The sequence below is a fragment of the Myotis nattereri genome (genome assembly GCF_964212035.1).
Source record: "Myotis nattereri genome assembly, chromosome: 18".
Classification (NCBI taxonomy): Eukaryota; Metazoa; Chordata; class Mammalia; order Chiroptera; family Vespertilionidae; genus Myotis; species Myotis nattereri.
In genome coordinates, this window is record NC_138093.1 from 4836590 (window position 1) to 4855805 (window position 19216).

Consider the following 19216-nt stretch of genomic DNA (forward strand, 5'->3'; position numbering starts at 1 on the left):
ACATAGAAACCCATCCTGAACCTCATGTGCACTGACGCTCAGCACCCGCAAAAGGAAGCCTGGCAGAGGCCTCACCTGAGAAAGCTCCCGCCCACCTGGTGCTTACACAGCCGCAGGGTTCTATTGGCGACCATGCAGAGAATGTCAAAGGCCACCACGATATGAAATCATTCCTGGAGGTGATGGAAGTTGTCATAACATTTACAAATAACGAAAATTATTTTCACCCGGCCAGCGTGGCTCAGTGGCTGAGCATCGACCTATGAACCAGGAGGTCACAGTCTGATTCCCAGCTGAGGCACAAGCAGGCTCGATCCATAGTGTGGGGCGTGCAGAAGGCAGCCAATCAAATGATTTTCTCTTATCGTTGATGTTTCTGTCTCTCTCTCCCTCTCCCTTCCTTTCTGAAATCAATAAAAATATATGTTTTTAAATTATTTTAATTTGCCTGTTGGTTTTATGTGATTTTGTCTAACAATTAAATTCATGCAAGTGTATTTATTTCGGTTAAAAACTATTCAACTCTCCCCACCAGAAACAAAACTACACAAATACTTAAGTATACCGTAATATATTAGCATACCACGCATATGGATCAGCAGAGCGTCTTCTCTTGTTTTCAGGCAAGAATAACAAACACAAGCAAAGTCACGGCGCATCGCTTTACCTTCATTGCATCCAGAGCCAGCTTCAGATTCGCCTTCTCTGTGGGGTCGGTGGTATGCTTGACCAGTTCCTATTTGGAAGACACAGTTCAGTACTATTTTCATCAAATGAACACCCAAACATAAGGAAGAAAACATTTAAAAATTAACCCTTTATGTAAGTTTGGCGCAACCACAAACAGTAGAGAATTTCTCAAAAAATGAAAATGGAACTGCCTTATAAGACTCAGCAATTCCGCTCTGGAAATATATCCGAAGAAACCCAAATCACTAATTTGAAAGGATATGTGCTCCCCTGTGTTGTTACAGTGCAATTTACAATAGCCAAGATCTGGAGGCAACCCAAGGGCCCATCATCATGGGACTGAACATACTTTCAAAATTTAAAGTACAAAACAATCCAAGAGAAATTAGGAAAAAGTTTGCTAAATTTCATAAAAGTATAGTCACATTTGATACTTTTAGTGTGTCTAAAACCTTGTGATACAAACAGATGTGTCTTGAAAACTGCACCTTCTAAACTCTTCCATTGGTATTTATTAACCAAAGTTATTAAATAAGTTGTTCTCTTATTTTGGACAGGTTTTTAGTTCCACGATGTCTCAGAAACTGATCGCCTTCGTCTTCCTTATTATTTCTTCTTAAAATCCAATTTGAGTAGAGTTGCTCTGAGTTTAGGTCTCATACATGTTTTAATGCGTTTTAAAGAAATAATCAGGGTTTGAATTTCTCTGATTTCTCAGAACAAAAATAGGGATGACTAATCATTCTGCGGCTTCACTGCAAGAAATGTAATATAAAGAGGTCCTAAGCACAGAAGACTCCAAATCCTATTTCACATGCAGGTAGGAGACCTGTTTAAAACAACATTTCACAAGCGTCAGCAGAGGAGATAGGCTAATGCAGTAGGACGTGCCTTTGGAGCAGAACTAATGAGTCTCCTGGTACAGCCATCACATTAAATTTATAAGACTCTCCACCCTCATTAGAGGACTGACCGTGGACACCGTAAGCTTTGGGGTTATAACGAGAATCCCTTCGAAATACATGTAGCCTTATTATAATCTACTAGAGCAGAAAGCAACCCAGAATGTGACACAACTCTCTGCAGGTTACAGTTATCAGGCAAAAGTTCTCCTGGAATTACCTGCTGAATCCGGGTCTATAGCATTATCGAGACTCTAGTAAGGGATTAATACTGACGACAAAGCACTTGGCCGAAGGGGTCTTCATATTTGTTTTGACCTGATTATTTAATTTTTAAATCTGTCTGGAGCCAGCTCTGTTTGAGGGACAGGGAGTGTGACCTTGGGAAAAATGAGACTCACCTTGGCTTCAAGGAGGGCCAGCTTCCAGCTGTTATCTCCCGTTGCGCCCCACTGGTAACTGAGAATGGCAAGGGGATAGGGCCCCCGACACGGGGCCTCGGGCACACAGGGGACGCCTCGTGAGTATTTGGTTGAAGGAATGAACGGACAGGGGTTTAAGTGACGTACCTGCAGGAGAAGGTGGTACTTTAACACGCGCTGCATTGGGACCACGAGCAGGTCTCGGAGAGTGAACTTCCCGTTGTTGGCGCGTTTGGAACATTCCTAGGGAAACGTGGTTTTTAAAAGGTGCGTTAAAAACCGTTAGCTTTATCAAAGGGAGTCATGAAACACGAGAAGACGCAAAGGCCATACGCAGAACTGTGACTGCGTGATAAACGTCCCCTTTTCCTGAACAAGCCTTGTTTCTAAAAAATAGAAAGCACCTATAATTAAAAACCAAAAACAAACCAAGCTTGGAGCATTGCAGCTCTAACTATGAATCGGTAAGAAAAACTCTTTATGTATGAAGATTCTTTCCTCTGGGCCCTCCAGGGTCTTCCTCCCCACAGGCTGACAGCTCTGCCTTGTCCCCAATCTCATCCAAGCCCCGGCCCGTCGAACCCACATGGGCCTCCCCACCCACACACCCTGGCTCTCTCCAGCTGCCATGTGCTTGGCCCAGTTCCCGGCAAAATCCAGCGTTCTCCTCAAGAACTACACCTCCAGGCCTTTAGTAACAACCCCAATCAAAATGATGCCCTCTCTCTGTGCCTTGTGGGTCTTTTCATTCTTGTTGTACATAATCCCTTCCCCAAGATGTCTCCCATCCCTCTAAGAATCTAGTATTTGCTGAAGTGTTTGTTAAACTGAATGAAATGAAATGACTGACTCCAAAAATATGCTCAAGTGTAAACCTACTGCAGGATTCAATGTCTCAAAAGCCTCGGGTTTCTTTTTTTTTTTTTTTTAACATCACACTATTCTTTTTTTAAAGTGTATTTTAAACTAGTACTTTACTGTTTCTCACAGATCTATAGTGTCGTTCAAAAAGAACGGCTCAGTTGGTTGAGCATCGTCCTGTGCACCAAAAGGTCACCGGTTTGATTCCAGGCCAGGGCACATGCCCTGGATGTGACCTCGATGCCCAGTAGGGGGTGTGCAGGAGGCAGCTGATAGATGTTTCTCTCCCTCTCTGCCTCTCTCGCTAAAAATCAATTTAAAAAAACAGAGCTCATAAAAAATATTATTATTAGTGGGCAACTTAGTAAGCCCAAAATCCTCAGACAACTGCACATCCCAGACCAAGGAATTTGGGAAGGAGCTCAGGGAAGGATTATAGTCAAGGAAATACTCCTTAGCTCCTGACTTGGTTTCCCTGTGCCCACACTTAGCTCTGCTGGAACGTAAAACGATATATCGCCAGAAGCGATAAAGCAAAGTCCATCAGCTCTAATGACCACAGCACCTAATGAGCGTCTGACTGAGGATCTTAAGCAAGAAATGCCAGCTCGGCCTGGCCAATTGCCGCAGGTCACTGAAAAGATAACTATGGCGCTGACTGCTTGCTTCCACACATTGGAGAGCGCTCTGGGTCACGGGTCTCTAATGGGAGGTGAAACTGCTAATTCTGTGGTCATGGATGGGTCTCCTCTCCCAGTGAAGTCCCACCCAGTGACCGTATTCTGCACGTTCAGCTCCTTAAAACAGCTTGCACCTGACACCTCCTATATTATGACATCTATCACAGCGTCAGGAGCGGAAGTATCACACACTACCATTCACGCTGTGATGTGATGGAAGTCAGTGTAAAACTGTTGGGGGGAAACTGGTTCCTTTCAGTCCAAAACCCAGGCTTTCTCAGCCCCAACGTCCGGAAATAACCCGCATCCACTCACTCCTGAGGCTCTGGTGAGATCAGCTCCTGAGGCAGCCACAGCCTCAGGCTGTCCCACGGTGGTCACGTCCACCATGTTATACTGTGTACAGGTAGCTACTACTGCGCTTTATAAAATGGCCGTGAAATTATACTGAGAATACATGGGGACATTCACGGTCGCACTGGTCGGGAACAGGAATATCTGGCTCTTAGGCTGGTTCATAAACCGAGAGACAAAACAACAGGCACCTCTAACTTCAGCTTGACGTCTTCTTTCGTCTTAGAGATGTAGTCTAAGCTGGAGATGGCCGACTCCACGGCGCTGCAGTACTGCCCGTAAATCACCAGCCTGGAAGGGAGCAAGACGAGGAGGAAGTCTCTAGGACAGCAGAGCACGAACATGGCGGGGGAGAGGCAGGACTTCCGCCCCTAAACCCACAGCGAGGGAGACACAGAGCAAACCTCGCCTGTCGGCACCCCGCTGCCTAGGAACCCCGGCGAGCGGCTCCCTCCCAGCCTCGCAGCCCAGCCTCGCACTCCTCTCTCACACACACCACACAGGCGGCCAGTGAGGAGGATCACACACAGGGAGGGTATTAAAACGACCCCTGCCGAAACCAGTGTGGCTCAGTGGATAGAGCGTCGGCCTGTGGACTGAAAGGTCCCGGGTTCGATTCCGGTCAAGGGCATGTACCTGGGTTGCGGGCACATCCCCAGTGGGGAGTGTGCAGGAGGCGGCTGATCGATGTTTCTTTCTCATCGATGTTTCTAACTCTCTATCTCTCTCCCTTCCTCTCTGTAAAAAATCAATAAAATATATTTTAAAAAATAAATTAAATAAATAAAAACGACCCCTTTTATTTCTACGTTTGACCGGGGCTCATTGCACGGACATTTTTACAGCAGGTGGGTTTTAAAAGCTGGCTTGATGACTGTAGGTGTTGAGTACAAATATACACACAAAACAAAATTTAAAATTTCCGGTTAAGCTCCTGTTATATAAATGTCTACTCAGTATGTTGTCCACCGGAAACTAACAGAACGTCGCATGTCAGCTGCCAAGTGCCCATCAGAGGTCAGCGTTTCGCTGGTTACTCACACACAGAAGCCAGGTTGTGTGGCGCTACAACTGTACTGTAATCGTTACTTATGACTCCATTCACTCATCGCCTCCCGTCCGTCCTCCTTTTATTTGGGAAAATGCATCCTCTGGAGAGGGGGCGAGGGGCCTGGACTGTGCGGGAAGCAGGTGCGTCACCCCACAGGGCCTCAGCCTGCTCCACAGAGGGGCCCCGGAAGGACACAGAAATTTCCCAAAGGGGCTGGGAATTTACTGTTTCTTTTAACTCTACTGATACGTTCGTGTTTGTCTAATTGTTGATGCACAGCAATTTATGAGCCACTTCTGAGTCAGCATTAGGAGCTATGGTGCTGGGTGTAAAATTTTAAGCTAAATTCCCAATTCATGGGAGCTGGTGGGAAGATTTTTCTTCTCTAACTTACAAAGGGAAACTGACGTGCGTCGTGAATCAAACGCCCCATCACGGAGAAGGATAAGATACGAGAGTTGGAAAAGGCACCGGTAGCAGCTCCCCCACAGGCAACACATACGGGTGGGGAGGAGGAGGCGGGCGAGTTGGCGAGACTTCCTGAAACCAGAGGACGCGGGGACAGGGTGGGCGAGTCCGCACTGACGGGCAGGGCAGCCGTCTGCAGCCGTTTTTCCTTTTCCTCCTCTTCCTTTCCGCTTACTGCTCTGTCACCCACGTGGAGCTCACTGCCACCAGAGGTCCCAGGTCCCGCGTTCTACCCGCCGCCCCACGTGGGGCGATTCCTACCCATGAGCTGTGTTCACACTGACCCTCACCACGATGACCCGCGAACAGCCCCAACATTTTAAATTCAGAAGTTACCTTTCCTTGTAGTTAATGAAAATTTGATACAAGTTCTGGTCATTCTTATTTACGATGGAATCGTGAATTTCTTGCATTAGGTTCCGATGAACTTTTACAAGTTCCTTAGAAAAGAAAGCAAGGTCAAAGTTAGTTAGAAATCAGAACAACAAAAAATCACCGGACCCCAGAATCCCTATTGCTGCTAGAACTGCCATCCAAGGACAACCTAAAGGCACTCAGTACAGAAACCTGCTCGCATCCACATGTGTAAAAAGAGGAGGGAGAGGAGGGGAGGAGGGGGAGGAAGTGGAGAGGGGGAGGGAAGGGAAGGGGAGGGCAGAGGACGGGAGAGTGACAGGCCACATGAAACAGCAATTTCAGATCTGACTGGAAATGCCCATGTCCTGTGCGAGAGAAATGATTTCACTGGTTATTAAAGGGTAATTTATTCCTTGTATAGAAATAGGCACAGCTCATTTTCATTTTGTAACTGCTGTAAATGTTTCAATTCAACTACCAAGTGCTTAATGTTTTATTGACAAGATAAGTGGGGACTCATGTCCGGGGGGCATGGAAATGTAGATTTACACTTCGGTCAATTAGTGGTGTCCCAGGGCTGAGCTCACAACAGTCGGGCTAAATCACCAGACAACTGGGGCAGAAAGAGGAGCGCATACATTGGACAAGGAGGCTGACCGAGCTCCTCACAGGCAGGATGTCACATGTTTCCCGACAGGCAAGTAATTTCCAGTCAGACGGTCCTGCCAGGCACAGCCATGGAACCAAGGGGCCAGCCCCCCACTATCCCCTCCCCTGGGCCCTGAGACTCCCTGACCTCACTGCCCAAAGGAACCAGGAATATGTTGGGCCCGTCCTTTTGGCTTTGGGAGGAGAGGGGGGTGTTATTGGTTTGTTTATATATTTTTTATTGATTTCAGAAAAGAAGGGAGAGGGGGAGAGAGAAACATCAATGATGAGAGAATCATGGATCACTGCCTCCTGCCCACCCCACACTGGGAAATTGAGCTCCCAACCCAGGCATGTGCCCGGACCAGGAATGGAACCGTGACCTCCTGGTTCATAGGTCAACACTCAATCACTGAGCCACGTCGGCCGGGCGGGCCTGTCCTTTGGCTGAGGCTCATGAAAAGGCCTGTCCAATGGGGTCCTCGATTACAATGACCGTATTTGGGTGGTTTAAGATCCTCATCCTCCTAGAACGTGCACTTGGTTACTTCCTAACCGTTCACTTGACGTTGTGACCTTCCTTCCTGCAATGTTCCAATCAGTGAGAATGTCTTCATTGGGCCCAAATCAAGGAAAAGACCAACGGGCCACAGCTAGACAACTGGAGCACGTCCACAATGTACGTAAAGAAGCAAAACAGACGGGCCCAGTCAGGTGATGCAAGCACGCCTGGACACAAAGGCTGGCATATTACACATGAAAGCTGTGCAGTAAGACCACAGCCAGCTCCAGAGGCCTCGGAACGTGAGCCTTGCCCAGCATGACCTCAGCTGGCATAGCGTTTGCCTGGCTTCATGCTTCCAAGTAAATATTCTTTTAGGACTATAAAACCATTGGAAGGTGCTCTGAAACGTGAAATGCTTACATAACCTATTAAAATAGACTACGGAGCCCAGTGGTGTGGCTCAGTGGTTGAGCATTGACCTATGAACCAGGAGGTCACGGTTTGATTCCTGGTCAGGGCACTTGCCCGGGTTTCAGGCTCCATCCCCAGTAGGGGGCGTGCAGGAGGCAGCCGATCAATGATTCTCATCATTGATGTTTCTATCTCTCTCCCTCTCCTTTCCTCTCTGAAATCAATAAAAAATATATTCTACATAAATAAATAGAATAGGCTGTTGAAGCATAAGGAAGTCATGTATTTCAGAAATTGGAGTTAAGGCTGATATAACTGGAAGCAGAAAAGAGACACCAAGACAGTGGAGGAATGGTAGGAGTGAGGAGTCGGAGGAGTCAGGACGGTGTCGGTAAGACGGGGTTGAGGGGCTGGAGGAACCATGGAGCAGTGAGTGGGCCAGAAGGGGGGCTCCCCCAGACACAGACAGGAGCCCAGGGACTATTGAACTAAGACTCCCTCAACATGAATCTTATCCATGTGTCTTCTGCATGTATTCTGAGTGACTTTTGATTAACGATATGACTTATCAGTTATTTCTCGAGAATATAGCTGTAAGAACTCAAGAGGCAGAAAATAGAGTCAAAATTGTTAAAGAATACCAGAGAATGCTACAACAGGGATCTGGAACCCCAATGAGGATTTTACAGAAGTACCCCACGTTTAGCTAGCATAGTTGCACTTACGGGAATGTTGATGAAGACAGAATCAAATTCTGCTGCTGTCAGGAATCGTTTTAGTGGTGCCATGAAGAACTACCCAGAGAGGAGAGAGAATAAGAATTAAGCACAACTCACCCTAATCTAGATAACAGATCGTCACCAACAAACAGTAAATATTTACTGAAAGTCGGTTGTTTATCAGTATTATGAATGTCCAAGAAACAGCAGAAACTATTTTCTCTGCCTTACAAATCACAGACTTGAACAGAGATAGAAAGACATAAATACAAGTTAATACATTTAAAGCATAAAATACTTTGGGTGGTGAGCACACAATGGGACAGACAGATGAAGCATTATAAAATTCTATAACTTCCATGACCGAGAACCAGAGTTCTATTGTGTTCACTGCTATATTCTCAATCTCTGCACGCAGATACTGAAATCAATCAATAAATAGTTGTGGGAGGATTAAATCTGCTTTGAGATCTGTAAACCCAAAGTTCTACTGAAAATCAGAATACACACACACACAGAGGAAATACTGAGCCCAACACGTTCACCATGCCGGGCAGGAGGGGCCTCAAGAGTGACACCTGATCACTCACTTTCTCTATCGACTCCAGTGTTTCTGTGTATTTTTCTTCCGTCTGCTTAATTTCTGCGAGGCAGCAACTTCGTATGTCATTCTCTTGACATTTCTGCAATTAGAACGATCCCATTAAAATTAGTTAATCAAATTCATGTGTTAATCTCTCTGGCAGAAACTAGAAAGAGATCAAAATCATTGCTGGTTTTCTGAAGCTTTCCATTTCTAATAAAACACATAACCGAGAGATCCGCGTGGTTATAACTAGTAACCATGACCTGTTACTGCATCTGGAGCCATAGAAACGTGGCATTTTACAGTCAAAACAACCCTGGGAGTCTCTGGTCTAATCCTTTCATTTTACTGGTAAGGAAACCAAATCTGAGTGATAAGTGACATGTCACCAGCAAAACAATAGCAGAGGAGCAATGGGGCTTAATCTCATGGAATCATGGAATTGTATTGTTATGAAAGAAAATCTTCAGGCAAATATTCTTTTAGATTTGATGTCGCATCAAATATACACATAACGGGCAAAGGTAAGAAAGAAAACAAACAAAAAAGCCATCCCAGCAGTTCCATAAACAATTACACTGAGTCTTTAACATTGTCACTTGCCCAATAAAACACCCAGAGTAACTCAAAAGAAAAAAAACAAGGCAGGTGCCTACGGGTTGCTGCGCCTCCTCCGCTTTCATTAAGTCCTCGTAGACCTCTCCGCCTTCGTCCTCCCCGTAGACACAGTCATACAGGCCCTCCTCATCCTCCACGTGGGTCTCGCTGGAACGAAGGGCACGGGAGAAAGGTCACTGTCTGGCAGGAAACGCAGGCGCGAGAAGCAGCTTCCTGGATTCCCATGGAAATCCAGAGGGGACATAAATGGAATTCGTGGTGTCGGAGGCTCAGGTGACGGCTCCGTCCCTCCTACAGGGACAATGACAACGACAACAGCATCCGACAGCAATGACAGCGACACGGACATTCGCTGCCCTGACTATGCACAGCGCCCCCTGACCCTCTGCAGGAGCCCGCCGGCTCCCCAGGCCGGCATCGGTGGTGCTGTCAGGCAGGCCCTATCAGTGGGTCCAGCATCGCGATCAAGACTTCGAGAGGACAACAAGGCATTGGACTGGCCCCAGACAACACAGGTCCGTGCAGGGCCGGACTGAAAAGTCTGCCTCACACTCGGGATGCGCTGATCACACGATCGAAGGGTAGGGTATGGAGAAGATGGGGAGCTGAAGGGGACGGGGACCTAGCAACTGACAGGCAGTCTTTCACTTTCTGCAGGCTTGTCATTGCCAAGACCTCGTGCAGTGGGTTTCAGACCACGTTCCTGCTGGAGGGCACCTTCCTTGCGCCTGCCAAGCGGGCACCGTCTGCCCTGCCTCTCCAGGAGAGGGGTGCAGGGTCTGCTCCATGTCCCTTCACTGCCTCACTCCTCTGCCTCCACCTCTACATGCCTGGGAAGGGCTCAAGTTTGACTTGGCGGCGGCCTGCCTCTCTACTCCTCAGAGAGCCCTGCACACGTGGGCCGCACAAAGGCAACCAGGAGCCCAGGGAAGTCCACTGTCTCGGACGCTTTCCCTCCTGGGTCTGGGGTTGATTCTTACACACCTCAGCCCCTGGCCACTGTCCCCTTCACAGCGCTCTGCCAACGCCCCCAGCTACGACCCACAAAGGAAGCGCTCACGTACTCTATCAGGTCGGGGAGGGCTTTGTAGATGTCCTCATCGCTGACGCTCTCTTCTGTTGGGAAGGGCCTGGGGGGAGGGAGAGAAAAACAAGGTGAGCAAGTGGCATCCAGTGGGGCATTGCCTCTCATGAACCGTGTCAGCCCACCTGCCGCCAGCGCGGGCCGGTCAGTCACCACGTCTGAGACACGTCTGGCATTTCTCCCAGTGTGGCTGGGTCTGGGGGTCCCCGGGGAGACCAAGCACCTGCTACCCCAGCGCATCAGCAGCAGGTGTGCTGGTCACCCAGTCCTCGGAGCAGCTGGGGACAGGCTGCTGTGCTTAATGGATTCCCCACCAGCCACAACTCTGCAGGCTCACCTCCTGGCAGAGGGCAGGCCTGCCTTCAACACCAGCTCTTCTCACTTTCGGATGCTGATGTGACTGACAAATGACTGAGTAGCAATCACCCTTAACAAATAGCTGGGTGGCAATCATTCTTGACAAACAACTAGGTGACAATCACTCTTGACAAATAGCTGGGTGACAACCTAATAATGAAAATTATTAGAAGGCAAGAATACTGCGCCCTGTATATATGATTATTGACTCTGATATATTTTTCTACTTAAACTTATTAGTAAAGGTGTTCAAGTTGTGTGTGTTTTTCAATTATTGGGTAAATGAGTCAATCGGACCTCAGGGAGAATAGGCTGTTTTCTCTGCTCCCTGTTCATTGATCCCCTATTCCTAGCCACGAGCACCCTTTGTGCCTCATGCTTCTGTGACACATTTGATAACATGCACATAATGCTCTAAATCCATGTCTAACAAAGTCACAGAAATCAGACTACAGAGGCAACGTGTTACTTTTTTTTTACATGCCACCAGCATATGTGTTTGCCGTGATGAATCATGTATATAGAAATGTTGAAGGGAGTTTAAAAACAAGAACCATATCAATGATAGTCACCAGTAGAACGAGAACCATGTTTGGCCAACGGGTCTCATTCAGCTCTGCGAATGTTTTTAGTTGCTCGGTAAGTGTCAAACGTGTGTTGGCACTTACATACCAGGCAGCCTGCATGAGTGAGAAGCAGTCCTCGCGTGCAACATGCTTTGCAAACAGTGACTACTGAATAAGCCATCGTTACACTGAACATGGGCCGCGGAGAAACACGCTTACCTGATTCCTGTGGCCAACGCGATGGGTGTTCGGGAGAGTCGCGATAGCGTTTCTATCACCTGAGAACAGAGGGTCATGTTCATTGAAAGTGTATTTCAGGGAAGATAAGTTCTTTTCACAAAATAGTAGTTCAGCAATCTAACGTCAACAATGGCAGCAGACGCGTGAATCTGCAGGCGCCAAAGAGGTGCAGAATGGAAGAGCTGGGAGTGGCAGTATAAACACCTTCAGTATAATTTTGTCCCTTTCTGGAAGTGACCCCACTTCAAATGCTCAATAGCCACACACACATCAAACTTCCCCATCATCACAGAAAGTTCTGCCAGTCAGCCTGCTGGGCAGCAATGTGACGGAGCACGTGGTCTCTGGGGCCAGACCCCACGGTTCAAGTCCTGGCTTTACCACTTATTAGTCACCTAACCGTGGACAAATGACTTAATTCCTCTGGGCTGCAGTTTCTTTTCATCAGGATATGGCATGCAATAATAGATTATTATAGCCATTAGATTACTGTAAGGATTACAAAGATAGCACATGCAAAATATTTCAACGGAAGCCATTCTTGAAAATCTCCAACTTGAAGAAAATCACCTTATTCTAATTCTGTGTGTTTCAGGAAAAAGAGTTGCTTGTATGTACCCCTGCTCATCCTCCTGTTTCAAGGTCCCTTAAGAAGACGCACCCAGCCATGGCTGTAGCATTAGCAGCTAGTCATTTCCTGTTTGGCACTGGTTTCAGCAGTATCACCATGCAATCAAAAGGAAACTAGTATTGCTATGCATTTTACTATGCTATTATTGGGGAGATTTTCTATGAGAATGACCATACATCCACAAGATGCATTTTCTGTTCCTTTTGCTACCAATAACCAGAACTATTCACAACCCGTCCCCCTCTCCCACTGCAAAACTTGAGTTTGACGTTTCCATACAATTGTCCACCAGAGGGAGCCAGACAACAGCACTCCATCACTTTCCTCCTGCCGCGAATGTGTTTATAAAGTACAAGCGTTTCTGAAAGTCAGCAAGCTGCACCGAGCATTTCCCACTACTTGGTGATATAAAAATAAAGACACAGATTCGGAGGAGAGGAGCATGGCAAGAGACTATGCAGCATGCCTTAGAGAGCACCTCCCAGGACCCTCTCTCGGTTCCGGGCCCATCTGATTATACACGGAGCACCCCCCGCCCCCCCTTCCCCCCACCTTCCCCTCCCCGTCCCCGTTAGCTCCAAGTGTAGCCAAAGCAAACAGGGGCTGTTCAGTCCTAGTCGTGTCTGCAGAACAGCGAGTCTGCTGTGAAGGCAGAGTGGCCCCTGTACAGACAAGTACCAGACCCTCAGGCCCCTGCCGCTAGAAACGCAGATGACGGAACAAAACAGCGCCAAAGGCAGGAAAGACTACGCCGTTTTCCCTGAAATGTATTCACTTCTAAAAGGATGCCTCAGGATAAGATGAAACTGTGGCCATTAACTCCAGAAAAGGGGGTAACTAGTCAGAACATGTTCAAGGTAATAATAGTCCAACAACCAACTATTAAACCCACATCACCATGCTCTTTCTTTACCTCCGTCTACACCTTGTTTGTTAAAACGGTGGCATCTGTAAAGAAGTGACAAAGATTCCAGGGAACATGAACAGGAGTCAGTGTGGGAGGCAGGAGGGGAGGTGGGCAGGGCTGCTCCGGGCTCCAGAAAGGGAGTGAGACCCCAGAACCTGGGAAGGATCGTGGAGAACGGCTAAGAAGGAAGACGGCAGGGTCCAAGCTGCATTCTGAGAAGATCACTGGGCAAAGTGAAGGCCAGGCACTCAGGCAGGAGGACGTGGGGTGCAGACAAGGCACCAGGAGACGCGCTAGGGGTGTTTGCCATTGTCCAGGTGAGAAACAGGAAGTCTGAGCTGAGCCTGCAGCAGTACAGACTGAGAGGTGACAAGTGGCTGACGCCCTGGGGAGGGAAGGACCAGGACAACTGGGGGTGGGGGGTGAGGGTTGGGGGGTGAGGGTGGGCTGTTAAAGCCAGGGGCGGCCAGCTGCCCTGCCACCACCGCCACCGGAGAGCGGGGGGTGCCCCTAGCAGGGTGCTCTCCGCCTCTCTGGGCCCCTCCACGTGCTGGCCAGGTCCACCCTGAACTCGCCAGGCCGGTCCCTCCTCCAGGGCCTTCTCTGACCGTCTCCCACCTCCAATCGGGTTCTTGGGTCCCCATGGGACTCTGGACATAACGCTTCCCTAGCACCTTTATTCGCTGCTTCAACTATTTCAAATGGACTTCTGTTGATTTTGTCAAAATGAAATAACACGGTAACACGTAAGAGTCAATCCCCCCTACACACGCCTCTTCCACCTGCTGCCCACTGGGAGCCAGAGCTCAGAATCAGGTGTGACCTTTGCAAATTTTTCTTCTTTTTCTTTACAATTATTATTTTAGGTAAATGTGTTCCTATTATACAGATTTTTCCACAACATGCTTTTGTCAGTTAATGATTTTATCACAGCCCTGGCCGGGTCGCTCAGTAGGTTAGAGCATCATCCCATGCACCAAGGTTATGGGTTCGATCCCAGGTCAGGGCACATACAAGAATCAACCAATGAGTGCATAAATAAGTGGAACAAATCAATGTTTCTCTCTCCCTCTCTCCCTCTCTCTCTCTCTCTCTCTCTCTCTCTCTCTCTCTCTCTCAAATCAATAAACTTAACAACAAAAAAGACAGTTGTGTCAATACACATAGATCTACTTTGTTGATTTTAATGTTGTATAACATTTAATGTATGTAACACAACGATTCAACCATTCTCCTACCATCGATGTGTGGTCGCACTTATGCATTCATTGGTTGATTCTTGCATGTGCCCTGACTGGGAATTGAGCCCACCACCTTTAATGCCATCACCACCATCATCATCAGTAAAGTAACAAAACTGAGATTTGATACTTCCTATTCTCACACCCCCCATCTACCAGGAAAGACCCAGGTGGTGGGCAGAAACCCACACCGAGTACTGCCGAGTGCACCCGCAGCCCGGGGAGAGCAAGGCCGGCTGTCCCCTCAGCTGGGGACAGAGCCGGAGGCTCCAGCGGCCTCTTAGAAGCGGTGACCGTGGCTGCATACGCAGGGCCATGGGGAACTTCCCGGATCTCCGTGGGTCTGCGTGTCTGTCTGTCCGCAGACGCCTGATGGGCCGGAACGCCAGCCTCTGGCCCCCTCCAGGCCCCAGCCCCACCGGCTCCGGCGCCGCGAGGACACTGCGGACTTCCTGGCACTGCTCGGCCTGAGCAGCCTCAGAGTGGCCGTTTCCGGAGAAATATTTTCCCACTTGGTTTACAGTGGACAGTGTTCAAGCTCTTGGAGATGAGGTCACTAAGCAAAGATTTTCTAAACCAAACAGTCGTGCCCTTGTCTCAGGCATTTATCTCCACAGCACCGAGGGCTCGCTGCGTCTGCCCTCCCGCCCCTGCCCTCCGCCTCTAAAGACCCCACAGGGCATCCCCCCTGCCCACCTATCTTCCCACCCCTGCCCTCCGCCTCTGAAGACCCCACAGGGCATCTCCCCTGCCCACCTGCCTTCCCACCCCTGCCCTCCGCCTCTGAAGACCCCACAGGGCATCTCCCCTGCCCACCTGCCTTCCCGCCCCTGCCCTCGGCCTCTGAAGACCCCACAGGGCATCTCCCCTGCCCACCTGCCTTCCCGCCCCTGCCCTCCGCCTCTGAAGACCCCACAGGGCATCCCCCCTGCCCACCTGCCTTCCCGCCCCTGCCCTCCGCCTCTGAAGACCCCACAGGGCATCTCCCCTGCCCACCTGCTCCTCCCATCCCCACGGTCTCCCTCTGCCTCGCCTGGCTACCCGCTGGGGGACTTCCCCTACACACCCAGGTCTAAGTCCTCCCAACTCATCCTGAACCTCAGATCCCACTCCTCCCGCCCGCCCTCCGCTCTGCCTCAGTCCACACCCTCTGTCTCCTGCCTCAGCTGCTGAATTGACTCCAGCTCGTCACCGTGTCGCAGAAGGACCGGCCAGAGGGTGAGATCCAGGCGTCAGTTAGAAAAGTGCTTCTGTTCGGGGCGGGGGGGGGGGGGGGGCAGGGAGGGGGGAGGAGGGGAGGCAAAAGGCAGCCCTGGGACAATAGCCGACCCAGAACTCTGAGGAGCCTCCGACGTCCTTGTGAGCGGGTGTCGCCCATCAGGGCTGCTGCCTGAGCCTGTGTCCGGAGGACCCACCAGGGCGGGGCTGGCCCAGAAGCAGCCCGGGCCTTCTGACTCTGCCTTGAAGAAGCACTGAGTGGAACTCAACTTCAGAGAAATGTTTCTTTCAAAGCAGCAGAAGGTGCCCTGGCCGGTTTGGCTCAGTGGAGAGAGCGTCAGCCCCAGGACTGGAGAATCCTGGGTCCGATTCCAGTCAAGGCACATGCCGAGGCTGCAGGTTCCCTGGCCCTTGTTGGGGTGCTTCAGGAGGCAACTAACCGATGTCTCTCACATCGATGTCTCTCTCTGCCTCTCCCTCTCCCTTCTACTCTCTCTAAAAACCAATGGAAAAATATCCTCGGACCATTATCAACTGATGAACAAAAACAGATACAGAGGCAGAGCAGCATCGAACAGACTGTCAAACTACAGCGGGAAGGCAGGGGAGGGTGGGGGCGGGAGTAAGAGATCAACCAAAGGACTTGTCTGCATGCATATAAGCATAACCCAGGGACACAACACACTGGGGGGGAGGGGAGGCCGGGGGAAAGTCAAGGGAGGGAAAAAAGGAGACACATGTACTACTCTTTGTAATACTTTCAGCAATAAAACAAAGTTAAAAAAATAAAGAAAAATATCCTTGGGTGAGGATAAATAAATAAATAAATAAAAATAAAAGCAACAGACGGTGCTCGATGGGCTTTCTCTTTCCTCCTTGTAGTGAGCGGGGCAAAGGATGGCGGGTCGGGGTCCGGGAGCGGCAGGAACAGAGCTGAGCCCGGGCTCTGCTGTTCCCCTAAAGCAGCACGCACGTCCCCAAATCAGGAGCCAGCGCCGGACTTGAATCACTCACAGACGTGCAGCGCTCCCGCAATCGGGCAAGACATCATCTTATCACACCCTTGAACGATGCTGACTGATCTCAGAATCCACGGGCTTGTTTAGAAAAAGGCTTTCAACATACATATTTAATCAGGTCTCCAAATAGAGATCTTTTCCCCGCTGTGCTGGGCGGCTTGGCTGACACCGGCGTTCCCAAAGCTGTGACGCGAAACCGTGCATCTTCGGTAGAATCTGGGCCGCGTGTGGGGTGAGCAACATTAATGCTGAGAAAGTGCTCGCAACCCAGGGCCGTCAGGGAGCAGGGGAATCACGGGGAGGCATGACGAGAACACGGAAGGCCTACGAAAGTGCTTTTATAAAAAGTGATTAGAAAAAAAAAAAGACAAAAGCAGTGAATGTGCATAAAACAGCAAACTTCCAAACAGCCACGTCCTTTCCAAACGGCTTCTCCAGCGCTAAACATTCTTTTCTTGCAGTCTGGTATTCTTGTTGGCATGTGATTTTTTCATGACTACGAGGTGGGGAAAGGAAATGATACTCAGTGTAAAAACTAAGAAAGAGTCTGTCCTTTTAATTTGGCTGGAGGTCACTTTTGGCCCCTGCTCTCCCGCCTCCCAGGGAGCACACATCATGACGCAAGCCCCCGGGAATGACCGCCTGCCCCCACGAGTCACCCTCCATTCAAAACACTATGCGCCGGCCGGGAGAGGCCCTGGATCTGGTCCCAACTCACATGTTGTCCCAATGACCCAAAGCATTTTTTTTTTTTTCAGTATAACATGGTGTTTAGGGCTATACTTTCAAGGTCATGGTACTCCACTGAGCTAGCACTCCATTAAAACCCTATTGTTGAGCTTCTCCCCAGCTTCTCACAATGACAATGATGAGAATTACTTTTGTATCTAAATATCTGCCCACGTGGGAGTGCGGAGCAGGCTCTGGGGAGGGTGGAGATGGGGTGGGGAACACAATGAGCCAAGTTGAACAAAATGGAAAATCTGATCCTCGACTTCATATGGAAATTAAGGGGCTCCAACCAGCCACACAATGTTTAAAAAAAAAGAAGAACAAATTTGGAGGACACACAGTCCTGATTTCAAAACTTACTGCAAAATTACAGTAATCAAAACTGGTAAAGGCATCAGAATAAACATACACCCACTGGGATATCATTCGGAGCCCAGAAATAAACCTTTAAAGACATAACTAATTTTCAATAAGGATGCCAAGGCATTCCACAGGGAAGGAGTAAGCTCGTCAATAAATGGTGCTGGGATGCCTCACACCATATACAGAAAATGAACTCAAAATGGATCAAGGACCTCAACAGAAGAGCTAAGACCAAGAAGACGACATGTGGGTAAGTCATTTCCTGGGATTTGGCATTGAGCTCTGACACAAAAGCACACGAGCAGAAAAGAAAGAATAAATTGGACTTTATCAAATGACACTGTAAGGACAGCCAAAAGAAAACCTATTAAGATGGGAGAAAATATTTGCAAATTATGTATTTAATAAGGGTCTACTCTCCAGAATATATAAAGAACTCTTACAACTCAACAAGAAGATAAACCACCCAATTAAAAATGGGCAAAGGCACTTGAATAGGGACTTCTCCCAAGAAGATGCACAAATGGCCACTGAGCACAGGGAAAGATGCTCAATCAACATCATTAGTCGTCAGGGAAATAAATGCCAATCAGAACCGCAATGAGACGCTTCACACCCATTAGGATGGCTATCATTCCTTCAAAAGGTGAGGATGCAGAGAAACTGGGAGGATGTAGAGAAACTGGAACCCCTGTATGTTGCTACTGGGATGTAAACGGGGCAGCTGCTGTGGAAAGAAAGCAGTTTGGCAGTTCCTCAAAAAGGTGAACAGAATTACCATATGACCCAGCAATTTCACTGCTAAGTATGTACCAAAAGAACTGAAAACAGGTCCTCAAATGCCTGTACACACGTGTTCGTAGCTGAACTAAAGGCTGAGAGGTGAAAACAACCCAATATCCATCAACAAATAAATGAGTAAACAAACAAATAAATACGTATTTGCCCATGTGTCTATTTATTTCCTGATGGTAAGGTCCTAACAGTGAAGTTCTGGGCCAAAGGGCAAGAACATCTTAAAGCTCCGTGGATACCACGAAACTGTAGGGCCTCCTTTCGTACACCAGCAGCTTCCCTACAAATCAGCTGTCCCCGCGGCTGACGCTGAGCCGACCCTCCCAGGAGGGGGCGCTGTTGCATTAGCAGCTTGTGCCTGTGATCCTTCCACAGTGTCCGGGGGCGGGCGGCTTTCTCCCCCTTAAAGCAATGCCTGCAGTCCCTTCCCTAGCACTGCCTCTGTCAGCTCAGCAGTGTGTTGAGGTTACGGTGCTCGGACACAGCCCAAGCCTCTGGGAAACCGACCTACTTAACACCCCGTGAGAAGAGCACGAGTGGATCAGACAGTGAACACGTGCAGCACTGGAGAGCCCACTTCCAGGGAGAAGGGAGGGTGCTGTGTCAGCCCCGGGTGTCCGACCCTCCTCCCCCCAGGACCCTCCACATGGCCTCTGGACTCGGGGTTCCCATTGCACCTCTAACTTACAGTCACATCAAATCACACTGGATCAGCTTGTGCAACACAGGACCCCATCCTAAATATTACGAAAAACAAAGAAACCTTATAAACCAAGGACCTTATCAACTAG

General features: G+C 48.9%; 1 protein-coding gene across 1 annotated transcript in view; it reads right to left on the minus strand.

Moving 5' to 3' along the window:
* The window catches only part of VAV3 (vav guanine nucleotide exchange factor 3), a 164795-nt gene that overhangs the window by 102187 nt on the left and 43392 nt on the right, over positions 1-19216 (minus strand). The window contains exons 3-11 of the mRNA XM_081112007.1: positions 11499-11557; positions 10337-10402; positions 9311-9419; positions 8659-8751; positions 8075-8143; positions 5765-5868; positions 4101-4200; positions 2162-2257; positions 668-736 (exon numbers count right to left, since the gene is read on the minus strand). Coding sequence (XP_080968133.1) covers positions 668-736; positions 2162-2257; positions 4101-4200; positions 5765-5868; positions 8075-8143; positions 8659-8751; positions 9311-9419; positions 10337-10402; positions 11499-11557 — 765 coding nt within the window. The remainder of the gene's footprint in view (positions 1-667; positions 737-2161; positions 2258-4100; positions 4201-5764; positions 5869-8074; positions 8144-8658; positions 8752-9310; positions 9420-10336; positions 10403-11498; positions 11558-19216) is intronic.